General features: G+C 53.6%; 2 protein-coding genes across 9 annotated transcripts in view; one reads left to right on the forward strand and one right to left on the reverse strand.

Moving 5' to 3' along the window:
• The first annotated feature begins 229 nt into the window (after positions 1 to 229).
• On the forward strand, positions 230 to 2,010 carry PRRT1B (proline rich transmembrane protein 1B). The gene is made up of 3 exons (XM_048965668.1): positions 230 to 857; positions 931 to 1,065; positions 1,139 to 2,010. Exons 1-3 carry the CDS (start codon positions 666 to 668, stop codon positions 1,283 to 1,285), a joined length of 474 nt encoding a protein of 157 aa, XP_048821625.1. The 5' UTR covers positions 230 to 665; the 3' UTR covers positions 1,286 to 2,010.
• A 141-nt stretch (positions 2,011 to 2,151) lies between these two features.
• RAPGEF1 (Rap guanine nucleotide exchange factor 1) overlaps positions 2,152 to 13,144 on the reverse strand; it is a 76,666-nt gene continuing 65,673 nt past the window's right edge. For all 8 annotated transcript variants that reach the window (XM_048965628.1, XM_048965626.1, XM_048965629.1 and 5 more), the window contains 11 exons: positions 12,583 to 12,658; positions 9,707 to 9,795; positions 8,369 to 8,457; positions 8,078 to 8,263; positions 7,838 to 7,922; positions 7,536 to 7,630; positions 7,015 to 7,093; positions 6,780 to 6,881; positions 6,291 to 6,388; positions 5,207 to 5,335; positions 2,152 to 4,577 (listed from right to left, as the gene is read on the reverse strand). In XM_048965628.1, coding sequence (XP_048821585.1) covers positions 4,427 to 4,577; positions 5,207 to 5,335; positions 6,291 to 6,388; positions 6,780 to 6,881; positions 7,015 to 7,093; positions 7,536 to 7,630; positions 7,838 to 7,922; positions 8,078 to 8,263; positions 8,369 to 8,457; positions 9,707 to 9,795; positions 12,583 to 12,658 — 1,179 coding nt within the window. In that variant the 3' untranslated portion in view covers positions 2,152 to 4,426. The remainder of the gene's footprint in view (positions 4,578 to 5,206; positions 5,336 to 6,290; positions 6,389 to 6,779; positions 6,882 to 7,014; positions 7,094 to 7,535; positions 7,631 to 7,837; positions 7,923 to 8,077; positions 8,264 to 8,368; positions 8,458 to 9,706; positions 9,796 to 12,582; positions 12,659 to 13,144) is intronic.

Here is a 13,144-nt window from a genome sequence, read left to right on the forward strand (position 1 = left end):
GTGACGGGGCGGGTCTCGTCGTTGGGCGTGGCTTATATGAGACGTGACTAACGGAGGGCGGGGCTTAGATGGGGGCGTGGCCCAGCGGGGGGCGGGGCTCGGGCACGGGGCGGTGCGGCGCTGACACGTGGGGCCGCAGCGGGGCGGGCGGTGTGGGGGGCGGCACTGTGTGCGTGTGGGGCTGCGAGGGGCACGCAGGGGGCACCTGTGCATCGTCTATACTTGTATGTGCATCTCTGAGTAGGTGTGTGCAAAGGTGTGGCTATAGCCAAAAGGCTGTGCAATGTACAGCCGTAAGGACACCACACAGATGGATGCATGACTGCGTGTGTTCATGATGTGCACACACAGTGGGCTAACTACGTAGGCTCACACACAGGTGTATGAGCACTTTAAGTTACATTCTAATAGGTGCAGGGATCCTCTATTCACCTATATACTTATACTTAAGGACTGAAGGATGTGCATATTCATAGCTAAATGGATGTGGCACATATTTAATCTAAGTATGTAGCTAAACCATGTGCTATGAATGCAGTTTCTGTCCCAACAGCCGTGTTTACTGTGACAAATCGCAGCCCTGCTCACCCCATCCCTGCCTGCCACCGCCGGATGCCGTCGGTCAATGATTAACGCTGGGTCGGGGCCGCCCAAGGCCTGGAGGGATGGAAGAGGCCGGCAGGATGGAGGCTGAGCGACAGGTGGTGGCTGTCAGCAATGTGGCCTTTGAGGAGGACCCGCCGCCCTACTCACCGCCCGACCCCAAGAGCGCGGAGCTGCTGTTTCCGGGGGTTTTCTACCCCCAGCCCCATCCCCACCCGCCGCCCTTCATACAGCAGCCGCTGCCCTGCACCGCCGTACGTAACCAGGCCTGCTCCCCTCGGCCTCCACGGGTACACACGGCTGCTGACCCACACTCTGTCCTTGCAGTCCGTGGGGCCTCCTGGCACGGGGCCTCCAACCGCCGCCCAGCAGCCGCCCAAGGACTACCTGGTGGAGTCGGTGCTGGTGACGTTGTTCTGCTGCCTGCTGACCGGACTCGCCGCCCTCCTGTATTCACACGAGGTAAGGACGGGCCCCGCTCAGCCCCTGCCTCAGGCCGTGACCCTGCTGACCTTTCCCCTTCTCCCCACACCAGACCCGTGCTGCGCTCGGCCGCGGGGACTTGGCCCAGGCCCAGGCGGCGTCCAAGAAGGCGCAGTCGCTGGTGCTGTTCAGCCTCATCCTGGGGCTGTTCGTCTCCTTCAGTTGGGTCGTCTATGTCCTGGTGGCTCTGTACTGGTGATGGGGCCGCGGGGACACAGAGCGCAGAGCTGAGTGCCGTCAGTGAGGAGCAGCGATGGCGGCACCGAGTCCAGCAGCCGTGTGCAGCGTCGGCCCCTGCACCAGGGTGCTCAGTGACTGTTGGGACCGACACGGGGAGCTGCACAATGCTGAGGGCAGCAGCACAGCTCCGGGACACAGGGGGATGCGTGGCACTGTGCAGGGCTGGGGCTTGGAATGGAGCAAACGGCCCCACAGCTCCTCATAGGCTGCTCTGGGTGTGCAAGCACACAGGAAGTCCCCCTGGCAATTAGGATTGTGCAAAGATTCCCCACATATTTGAGCTTCTACAGCAATGCTGCATGCACAGCTGTGCTGCATCGCCTCCTCCTCACTGCTTCCAGTTCTAAATAAAATACAGCCAAAGCCTTTGTGTTCTGTGCGCACCACAGCCCCTTCCCACCCATGGCTTTCATCCACCGCAAACGTTAGGGCAAATTCTCCTCCAGTCGGTCAACCTGGGACTTCCTCCAAGGCCCCCACACTCACAGCCGGCGTCGCGTGCTGCTCAGCGTCTGAGCATCCTCCTCTGCCCATTATTTCCAGAGGAATTTTGAACCTCATCCAGGACTGAAATAGCACCAGCAGCCGCTCGGGGGTTATTTATGGCCAAGCCGCGGGCTGGGCTGCAGCAAAGGGTTCAGAGCCCTCCGTTCCCATCAGTGCCCAGAGGAGGACAGGAAGAGATGTTCCCTGCAGGGCCCTGGGCTGTGCTTGGAGGGGGGGGGGGGGGGTCCACAGTGGGGGAGCAAGTGATGTACAGCAAAAAGGGCCAATGGCAGAGAAGAAGCTGGATGGGGATGTGAGAAAACACGAGGCCACACCAACTTGAGGAGCGGATTCGATTGTCACTTTAATCCACAGACTGCTGCATGCACTGTAAACAGGATCGTTAGGCAGGTTTGTTACTGGTATTTATTTGTCTTTAATATAAAAGTTACAGGTTTGAAATGTTTGCAGGAAGATGCCACCGTTGGGACTGGGTTAGTGGTGTATAATATATCATACAGCCAAACAGCTGGGCTGCGGGGAGGCTGGGGAGCAACCCAGTGCTGATAGCAAAGCACATCACTTCCCTCTGCCTGCCCCTGGGAGAACAGAGACCCCCAGGGGAGAGGTGAGCTGAGAGCCGGGTGCCCCCAACCCCATCCCTCTGCATGGAGCCCTGGGCAAAGCACTGCTGCTCCCTTCGTCCCCAGAACGTGGGGACCTGGAGTGCTGGGGCCATCGTAGTGCTGCCCCTGCGCTGTCACTCCTGCAGCACACAGCAGCGATGGGGCAGCACAGCTCTGCACCAGGTGGAGGGGCTGCGTTTGCCATTTCCATCTCATTGTGTTGCTTTCTTTAAATCTTATTTACAAAGGAAAATAAAAATCACTTCCTGCTTTGGGGATTGCAAAGCTTTGGCCGGGCATAGTGCGCAGCCCCAGGGCTCTTAACAGTGCCATAAAAAAATAAAAGGTTTTGAAATGTTCTGACTCAGTGCCACAGCACAGCCAGAGCTCCGCTCCTCCTGCTGCTGCGGGCTGTGGAGCACAGAGCACAGCTCACCTCACACACCAGGCTGTCCTGCACTTGCAGCCCCGGTGCCAGTAGGAAAATGATGATTTTGGGTGCAACCTCATGAGCGGAGCAAAGCACCGCGCTGCAGGCATGGCCAGGCAAGGCTTTGCAATCTGCAGAAGGAAATGCTCGTCACTCTGATCCACCCAGAACAAACAGGAGCTTGGCAAACATTGACCTGCGATGGAGAAGTAAAGCGAGGATGCTCTGCAAAACATCCCGTGTGAGCCACTGCCCTGAGCTGCAGGGATGTGCTGGAGCTCTGAAAAACCTGCCACTGTGGGACACGGCTCTGCAGAAGGCCTTGCGAGGGGGTAAAACCTACAGCATGTGCTCAGAACCACGACCCACGCTGTAAACAACTGAATGGGGCCAGAAAGGAAGGGGGGGGGAACAGCCTGGGAGAGGGGACAGGGACACAAAGTGGGGATGGAAGGGCAGAGTAAGGCACACGGAACAGGAGGGGAGCGAGGGGTGCGGACAGTGCTGGGGATGGGGCAGAAAGGGGCTTCTGAGCACAGCACCGTGGGTCACTGGGATGAGAACCATTTGGCAACAAGGAGAGGAATGGAGGGGGCCGGGAGCACGGGGCTCCTTCCAGCCCCAGGGAGGGGCTGCTGGCTCCTCCAGTGCCCTGGGGCAGCCCTCAGCCTCTTTCCTTCCAGCACTCGGAACGATGCTGTCACTGCTTGTGAGTTTTATACACATCATGTTTTGCACTTTTTTTTTTTTCCTATAAACCCATCGGTATTCAGACATGCATCAAAAAGAAAAATCTCCAACGGATTCTAAATACTAATATTTACAGTCATATACTACAGAATTTACTGTGCAAAAGCTAGTACCATCACTACAAGATACGGGCCCACAGGGCAGGTGAGCGCGGTACCACGGTATCAACATTTCCAAGGGTCAGAGGGATCACTGTGGCTTAAATAGTGAGATCTGAGAGGAGGAGGGGGGACGATGGCTGGAGACGGCGGCTCCCTGCCCACCATTCAGTGCCTCTTCTGTATCCATTAGCGGTGCCTTCACCTCACTGAGAAGGCGAGAGAGATGTGGGGCAAAGCGAAGCCCCCTGTAAACAAGCCCAGCCCTCCGGCAGGCAGCGGGGCTCCTTCACCCCCATCTTCCTGGGAAAAGCCTCAGCTGCTGCCTGCTGAACACCATGAGATGAGCCCTCAGGCGCCGAGCTCTGCTCACCCTCCGTCCGGGATGAAGACAAAAGCCCGCGTGTTTCCAAACACCATCAGTAACACATTGCCTGGGACCCTCCTTCCACAAAGCTCTCTCCCTGGTGGAAAAGCTGCTCGATGGCACAGAGGGATGGGAGGAGGAGGGAGGCGAGCGCTGCCCACTCTCAGCCTGCTGCCGTCCGCGCGGCGGCCACTGCTCTGCCAATGCTCACAGCCCTGAAGTCGCTGCCAGCCCGGAGAGAGGCCGTGTCACCCCGTAACAGGTACAAATACTGAACTCCAGTCTCATAGCTGCCCTCCGTGCGCCTGCCGAGCAATTCTCCTCGCTGGCACAAACCCTCTTCCTAAGTTTTCTCCTCCCGGTCTGTTTTCCGCCTCGTAATGTTGCGAGGTTTGATTTTGAGGGACAGTTCCCACAGCGCCTCCTCTGCCAGATGGTCGCTGAAGTCGTTGAAGAATGACACGATGTCGTCGTTCCTCCTGATGTCGTAATGTCTGCAGAACCACAGAGAAGGGCTGCAGTTAAACGAGGGGCTGAGGGACCCCCGGCTCGTCCCCACACAGAGCCTGCGCTGCGTTCTGTGTCACCTGAGCCCACAGCTTGTGATGGGCTGTGACACCAAGGGGACAAAACATCATCAGGTTGGATATAAGGAGGAAGTTTTTCATGCAGAGGGTGGTGAGGCACTGGAACAGGTTGCCCAAGGAGGCTGTGGATGCCCCATCCCTGCAGGCATTCAAGGCCAGGCTGGATGTGGCTCTGGGCAGCCTGGTTGGCAGCCCTGCACACAGCAGGGGGTTGAAACTGGATGATCATTGTGCTCCTTTTCAACCCAGGCCATTCCATATCCACTGAGGAAAGCCCTTTGTGTTCCTGAGAACCTCTGTTCTCAGCCACAGCAAAATCTGCCATGGAAAGAAAGAGTAGGAAAACAAAGACAGGGCTTCTAAAAGCAATACTGGAAAAACACCATCACAACTCAGTAATCTTATCTAACCCAGGGAGGGGAGCAGACCACAAGCACTGTAACCATGTCACTGCCAGGTCCCTTTACAGCTCCACCTCGATGTTGTCCCTCCGGTGCCCCCACAGTACCCAGCTCAGACCCCACTGCCTCACTTACACCTGTTGGAAGCACCTCATGCTGTCCAGGATGTTAAACTGCTGCCAGCGCTTGGAGAAGTTCACCTTGCTGTCGATGTAGTCCGGGTTTCCCAGATGAACAAAGGTCAGGTCCTGCAGAATTAGGCCTCTGAAAGAGAGAAGAGGGCATAGAGCCAGAGTAGGCAAACAAGCATAGAGGTTTGCCATACATGGGCAGGAGAGCCAGCCAAGGGCAGCCACACGGAACCTGACCAGCTCCAGCTTTAAACTGGAGGGAAAAGTTTCCCTGGCAGCAGACATGGAGGTGCTCAGGTGTTAAGTGCAGCTGAGAGCAAGAACAGCTGCTGTGCTCATTACCACCCTCTGCACCCCCTGCAGCCCTCCCCAGTCCCCCACCAGGCAACTCTCCTTCCTCCAGGAATTGTACAATGGAAGAAAGCGAGATCAGAAGTTCTACTGGTGCAAGAGCAAATGTGCCACCTAGACCTGAGAGCCCCTGCAGAAGAAGGGAAGGGCTTCAAGTCAACAGGATGAAGCACCTGTTTTTGCTAAGGGAGATTCTTAATTGAACAGCTCTTCTCAACCATAAGAATCTGAGCTGTTTCAGAGGAGCAAGCAGCAGCTTGAAGCTGTGGGACCCACTGCAGCTCATGGAAAACTTGCCTTGCAGTGAACAGACCCCAAAGAAAGTATAGGTAAAAGGTGTCTGCTGAAGATTCAGCCACTGAATCTTTCCTTTGCCAGTCACCCTCACTAAAAGAAAGTCCAGACATAAAGCATCTGAAACAGCAGCAGCAGGTGGTCTGAGCTCTGATCCACAGTTATAAAAGGGAATGAGATCCTCAGCGGTGGCAGCAGATGGAGAAAACCAGTCATCCTGTACTGGGAACGCGGTGTCACAAATGGGAGCTGTGCCAAGGGCTGCCTCCCTGCTGCAGGACAGACTGCTCCGAGGGCACGTGGGTCTGACGTGGCACAACGACGTCATTTTAGATGTAGGACAGAGGCTAAGTGCTCAGCTGGGCTGACGCTGCTGAGAAACCACGGAAGGAACTGCTGGAATGCACAGAAGTAAAGGCAGAAGAAAGGAAGCACCGACTCACAGGTATGGGATGCAGGGAGGTTCCACATCAGCCAGGGCTGCCCTGTAGGCGCGGAAGGACGAGGAGCTGTCGATCAGAGTGCAGTACTCAGCCAGGCCCTGCAGAACACAAAGCCCCCAGTCACCCCTTTATCTTTGTAACCTCTCTCCCAGGGAGTCGACGCCACCCTGCAAACACCACCAGCTCAGTTTGCTCAGTTTGTGTTCTCACAGAACTTCACTGCCTTCAGCTCCACCAAAGCTTCACAGCACAGGGAGGAAGCAGCTGTTCCCTCAGCCCAGGGCAGTGCTGGCACTCCTACAGCTGTCAGAAAGCCCTGCAGCACTGCAGGCTGCCAGCACTGTGCCATTACGCCCACTGAAGAGCATTCATCCACCAGCCCTCCACCCTGTCATGCTGCTGAGCTGTTAAAACTCACCCTGCTGCTTCATATCACAACTACAGTTATCCTTTTTCCCCTACATATAAAAGCCTTGCGCTGTTCCTCACCTCTGAGGTTTGTTTCTGCCACTCCAGCCTTCGGATGGGTGCAGAATCCAGTGCAGAAAGAATGGCCAGATAGGAATTAAAATTATTCAGCTTTCGTAAGTGCTGTGAAGAGGGAAAATATACGAGTTACACAGAGATCTGTAATGCCTCAGAACATAAAACAGCTTTACCATCTGGCACGTCCCACTCTGCTGCTAAAGAACAGCATGGGTGATTCACAGCACTGAGCTGATACCTTCATAATCTTGATAAACTTAAGGAGCAGCCTCTCTCGGTCCTGGGCTTTCTCTTGCAGCATTATTATGGAACGGACCCTGGAAGAACAGAGAAGGACAAACTCACTTCAGCAGATCTCAGATTTCCTCTCGTTTCATTTACAAAACTGACAACTATTAAGGATGGATCAACAATATTGAAAAGTTTCTGATATCTCCAACTCAAACTGAGCGAGGAATAATTCCAAGGATGAGAACAATGATCATTCAGGGTGCATTCATTTGCAAGGGGAACGTTTGTTGGAAGGGCTCAGTGGTACTGGGTAATTCCTCCATGTTACAGTGCCCTCCAGAACTCATCATGTTATTCCTCTTGAGCTCCACCAAACTTGTATATCTACTTCCTGGCCAAAAATACACACGTGATCCCACTTACAGGAACCCAACTGCAAGGCATATGCAATATGCAAGGAATATCCTGAGCTCTAAGACAGGGGAGGTTAGGCACAGCTCAGTGCCATGGGTGCTGTGAGCTCCTTACCAGTAGGACATGTTATTAAAGTGCTCTGTGAACTGCGTCAGGTTGGGGCTCTTCTCTTCATTTTGCTCTTTTGCCCAAAGCAAAACTTCTGGTATCTGCCCAGGAAGAAAAACAGAGGGGTGGCAGAACACCACACGTTATCATGGGATTTCTGCCTCAGGATTCCCAGCTGCAGCCTGTGGCCGTGGTCTTTTGCTGACACAAGTTCAGCTGTCCTCTGCATTGTGCTGGGAATACCAGAGATTGCAGAGGGATGTGTGCAGGTCTCTCCCTCTGCCCTCCCCCCATCCTTGTCTTCGTACCTCGATTTTATAGAAGAGTTCAGCATCCAGGAGGGTCAGCTGCTCAGCTATTTCATGACTGTGGAAATCATGCAAGGTCCCCGGCCTGCGGGAAAGAAAGATGAAGAAAGAATATGAAAATGTAACCTGCTTTCTTTCCTTTCTTCTACTTTAGACTGAGAAAAGCCTTGTGTCCAAATAAAAGGGATGCCCTGCTCCTGAGAAGGGACCAAGAAAATAGCCACATGTGTGCTTCCTCACCTGGCTGCCACCCCTCGGGCTGCAAGAGGTTTGATGGAGTTGGCATATCTCAGCATCTTCTTCTGATCCACTTTGTCCAGGATGTTTTTGCGCAGCACTCTGGCGAGGCTCAGCTCCCCGTTGCAGACCAGCCGGAACACCAGGTCCATCAGCAGCTTGAGAATCTCCTCTGTCAGCTCCACTAAGCTGAAAGATGGCAAAGCCAGGGCAGCCATCAGGACGACGAGTCCAGGACGCAGGTGTTGTTACAGACTGTGCAGCTCCCACCCCAAAACTATGAAGGCAACTCACCACAGCTCATCCACCACTCTCACCAGCACGAAGAAGGTGTTCTTACTGACTCGCTTCTTAAACGTATCTGGGAAGTGGCAAAACTTCTCATATGTTGGTTGCAAATTAAAGAATCAACCGCTAGAACAATTAACAGCTGCCCTGAGGAACATCAGAATGGATATTACTCCATCTTGATTAAAACTGGTGTTGAGTTTCTAGGAGATGGAGGACACCGCTATGGCTCTGATTAACATGGCACTGAGCTGCCACCAGGGATGCAGCAGGGGTGTGAGGGGGTCCTTGTGCCTTGCAAAGCTGATGCTAGCAGGGCAGGTGGACCCTCAGACTACTGCCTCCAAGGTGGCATTTAACGAGCTGCACTCCTCTACTGCCATCTCCCACACCAGACTGAGACATCTCTCAGGTCTCCTAACAGATCTCAGACGTCACCTCCACCTTCCTCTCTGCCCAAAAGGGGAGTGGCAGTGAAGGAGACAGCAGAGGCCGAGCACGTTTCCACCAGGTGCACAAATGGAGACAGCAAGCCAAATATCAAAGAGGGCCTGCAGGAGAGCCCCAGCCAATACTTCCACCGACAGCTGCTCCCCAAGGAGATTCTGCAGTGTCCTTGGCAGCACTGATCCCAGCAGGAGAGAGGGAGGCCGTCCCTGCTGCAGATGGCAGTGATGAGCTGTGGCTCAGGGCAGGGTGACATCAGGCTGCTTTTGTGGTGGGTGTGAGCAGGAGCAGAGCCCACCAGGCTCTGGGGGTGACAAGGACAGAGCCAAGGGAGGCACTGTGTGCAGCGTGCTCAGCCTGCTCTGCGCTGCCAGAAGCACTACCACTCACACTGTACGTGCAGCCCTGGCCTTGTTAGCAGATACAAGCTCAGAGCTGGAGGCTAAGAGGACATTATCTTCTGTGTTGCATTTCTTGTAATGAGAAGGAGAATAGGACTTGACAGTTTAGCCATCGCTGGTGTTAACCTACATCTGCCCAAGCAATTCTCTCAGCCCCTCTGAAGGACGGACACACGATCCCCATTCTACAGACCAGAATGGACAAACAAATGACAACTTCCCCAGTTCTGTACAGAACATCTGAACTGCTCTTCTCTCCTGCCAGGGCCCCCAGGACACCACACTCCGGTCCAGCACTCTGCTTCCTACAGACCTGCCCTGTGGCATTTCCTATTTGTAGGCAGCAGAGATGAAGGAAGTGCTGCTCAGGGCACCTGCAGGGCGATCACAGCACAATGCTCTCAGCAGGTTTGTGACCAGCCAGCTCGCCACCAGCTCCCTCCATGACGGCTGCTCTGCTCTGCTCCCTGGGGCGAATTGCCTTTCATGGAAAAGGATATCTGTACTGCAGCTTCTTGATGAGCTCTTCAGGGGTAATAAATGTCCTGTATGTAGTCAGGAAGGCTTCACAGTACAGCACCAGATCTACAGAGAAAGACAAGGAAGCCTCAGTCAACCCTGCCTGCAGAAAACAAAGCTTCGTGTAAGATTGAATCCAGCCTCACAGAAAGAGGACACCGACACAGACACATTTTGACAAGGATGAGCCGTACAGGAAAGCTGTGCTGTTGTTTCTCACCAGCAGATGGACCCTTAGGCAAAAGAGCAGGAGCTGCCCTGTCCCCTAGGCTGGCTCCCATTTGCAGTACTTCAATTTGCTTTCAAGCTTATGCGACCACCAAAGGGATTGGTGAAACAAACCTGTTTGTGGGACAGGAACTGTAGTAACAGGTCAAATTCAAATGTGCTGAAAGCCCTGGGGATGCTTTAAAGAGAAGATCTGACAATGAGAGGGGGGTGCCTGCTCTGCCTTTACTGCTCAGCCAGCACAGAGCCCTGCAGAAGACAGTCACTTCCCTCCTGAACAGGAACACTCATATTTCAGTGTGATGGCTTGGTGCTGCAGCCTCTCTGCCCTTGCTGTATTCCAGGAAGTCTGCCTCAGGGCAGCGTAAATATCTGATTATTTTCAACCAAAGGAGTAAATTGCACAGCAAAAACTGACTCTGCCCCGTGTGTGACCCTGCCACGACACGAACGCTGCCATGTGATCAAAATGGAAGTTAATTAGGCCTGATATCAAACCAAGCTGTGCTGCAGTCAGCATCTGCAGTGGGATGGCACGCTGCCCTGCTGCCCCGCTGCAACCACTGGAGAGGCTCAGCAGCACCCACAGGGGAAGGCTCCTGCTGGGCCTGCCCAGGCTTGGCTGTGCACGTTCCACCAGGACAGGGAGCACCCCACACCCACATCCACATGTCAGAACGTGAGCCCACTGTGCAGGGAAGGGTGGGAAAGCAGGGAACGGCGTGAGAGCCGTGCGTCGCTACCTGCAGTGCTCCTCTTGGCAGCAGCCTCACAGAGATGCTTCTTCCTCGTGCTCTGAAAGCAGAGCGTGCTGCTGGCTCTTGGCTAAAGCGATCAGATGTAAGCTGTAAAGCTGGAGGCTGGGTGGTCATGTCAGGGGTGAGCCCTAGGCTTGCTCCAGCTGTAATCCTGCACTCGCACGCGGCTGCGAGCACTTAACTGACCACGGATTTTGATCCCAAAGACCACAAGCCTCCTTTCATCCCTTATTCCATTTAGCTCTTTTAGAAAACTCAAATGGACAAGAAGCATCATGCAGCAGGGCGTGGAGCTGCATTTATTCTGGGTTCCCATCTGCCCAAAAGGCAACGTGAGGTAATACAGCTGGTCTGCTCTGGCACTCAAAGCTGCCAAGAAATTCATCTTTAAAGGAAAGCCTCTTAACTGTACCCCTCTGTGCTGTTTGGCTGATTGATTTACAAGCCCTGAATTCTTCTCATTGTAAGCTTAATTCATTAACCCTCTCAGTCACCCAAACACTGGGTTAGCATAGCACAAATTCCTCCGTGCTCCATTCAGATCAGCAGCTTGGCAGAGCATGCAAGGCTGAGCTGAGAAATGCACCGCTCCCCCTCTGCCCATCCTCTCCCCCTGTCCTGCTGTGCATTCAGAATCCTGCTCTGCTTTTTCCTCATCTCAAGAGGTTCTCCACAGCCTTCACATCACTGCCTGCAGCCTCCTCTGAGCTCCCCATTCAGGAACTGGTGGTTGAGCACACATCCCTTTGTCAAGTGGTGTCTTTAAACACAGTGGGGAAGTTCTTCCAATGTGATGCTTGTTCTGGAGAACAGCAAGAGTAAATCAGAGCTTCTCTATTCCAGTTTTGGCTTTTGTACATGGGGCATTTCCATTTAGATTTTTTTTTTAATGTACTTATCTAACCACAGGGCAATGAATTGCCTCCTTCTCTCTAGTATGCTCCTAACTTTGGTCCTCTGTGCCTGGATTTGATGCCTGACGTAAATAGGGAAATATATCTGCCAAGGGAAGGATTTTCCTGCTAGCTGAATGGTGCTGTAAGTAATTGGAAACACCTTATGCTACAGCATAAGAGCTGCCATTTAAAAATGCACATGAAAGATATCTCCCCTTTGGCTATCAAACCTCTAAAATATGAGAGCTGAGTGGTTCAGAGGGTTAGAACATTTCGCCTTGCATCCCAGGAGATAAGGAGATCAATTCTGGTTAAAGGCCATCAGCACAAATGCATTTGGCAGATTCAAAATCACTCTCTGGAAACGCTGCAACGACTGTGTGTGTCACAGCTCTCAGAAAGGAGCTGCTCCACGTGGGTGGTGACTGGGGCTGGATTGAGAGTGGGGCTGTAACAAACAGAGCTAGGAGCTGCCACCCCTGGCTCTCTCCTCCACATCTCATTTCACATGCAGTAAATCCCCTCCCTGCCCTGGTCTAGGGGTAGTGGTACAGAGCTGGATGAGGCAGTGAGGCAGTGAGGAGGGGGTGGCAGCAGTGCCACCAGGCTGCCTGATGGCCATGGGTACAAAAGCCCCCATCACTTCTGCACTTACAGAAGACAACATCTGCCCTCAGCAGGCCTGGAGACACCATGGCAGCAGTTCCACCGGCTCCAGGGCCATGAGGAGTTAATTCCAGCCCTGCTGTTAAATGGAATGACCAGGCGCTTATCCAGCTTACCTCTGTTTCACCAAAGATAAGCACAATCCCCCCCTGCAACTCGGGGGATGATTAATGCAGAGCTCTCCACCCTGGTCCAGCAGCAAGAGTCACATCGTAACTGCTCACACCACAGAGGTGCAGAAGCCCAGCAGCAAAAGCCCACATCAGGTCATACTCCCCAGCTTTGTTTCGGGGCATCCCCTGTACCTTTCCTGTCGGTCTCCGTTGCATGCACCAACAAAATATCTCCAGATCCTCCGCGGACATCTGGCCCATCATCTCCCTGCAGTGAGAACAGAAGTGCTTTACACACAACCCAAGTTCCTGTCTGGTTTACCATCTCTGGGGCTCAAACTCAGCACTAACTGGCAGAGCACACACTGTTCCTGGCACTGTTTGCAGCTCAAGTTGGGGCACGATCTCAAAGTGCTGGGCTAATCCTGGAATTTGAGTCAAACATTTGGTGTCCCAGATGAGGATTTGGGTCAATTACCACTCAGGGCCTTTGACTCCTTAAAACCAGGCTGTGAAGCACAGTGAAAGCTGAACCTTCTGGCCACAGAAGAATGAAGAGAAATATCCCAGACTCCCAAATGCTCCCAAAAGACCATTAACAGAACAGCAGCTCTGTGTGAACTGTCTCAAAGTGCAGGATCATGTACCACAGTGGCTGTGGGGTGAGAGGTCGTGCATTCAACTTGCATGCCCCTGGAACATCAAAAACCTAGCAAGTTAATTCCCTAATCTGGAACTATTTGGCTGGAGGTCA

The sequence above is a fragment of the Lagopus muta genome, chromosome 19 (genome assembly GCF_023343835.1).
Source record: "Lagopus muta isolate bLagMut1 chromosome 19, bLagMut1 primary, whole genome shotgun sequence".
NCBI classification, from domain to species: domain Eukaryota; kingdom Metazoa; phylum Chordata; class Aves; order Galliformes; family Phasianidae; genus Lagopus; species Lagopus muta.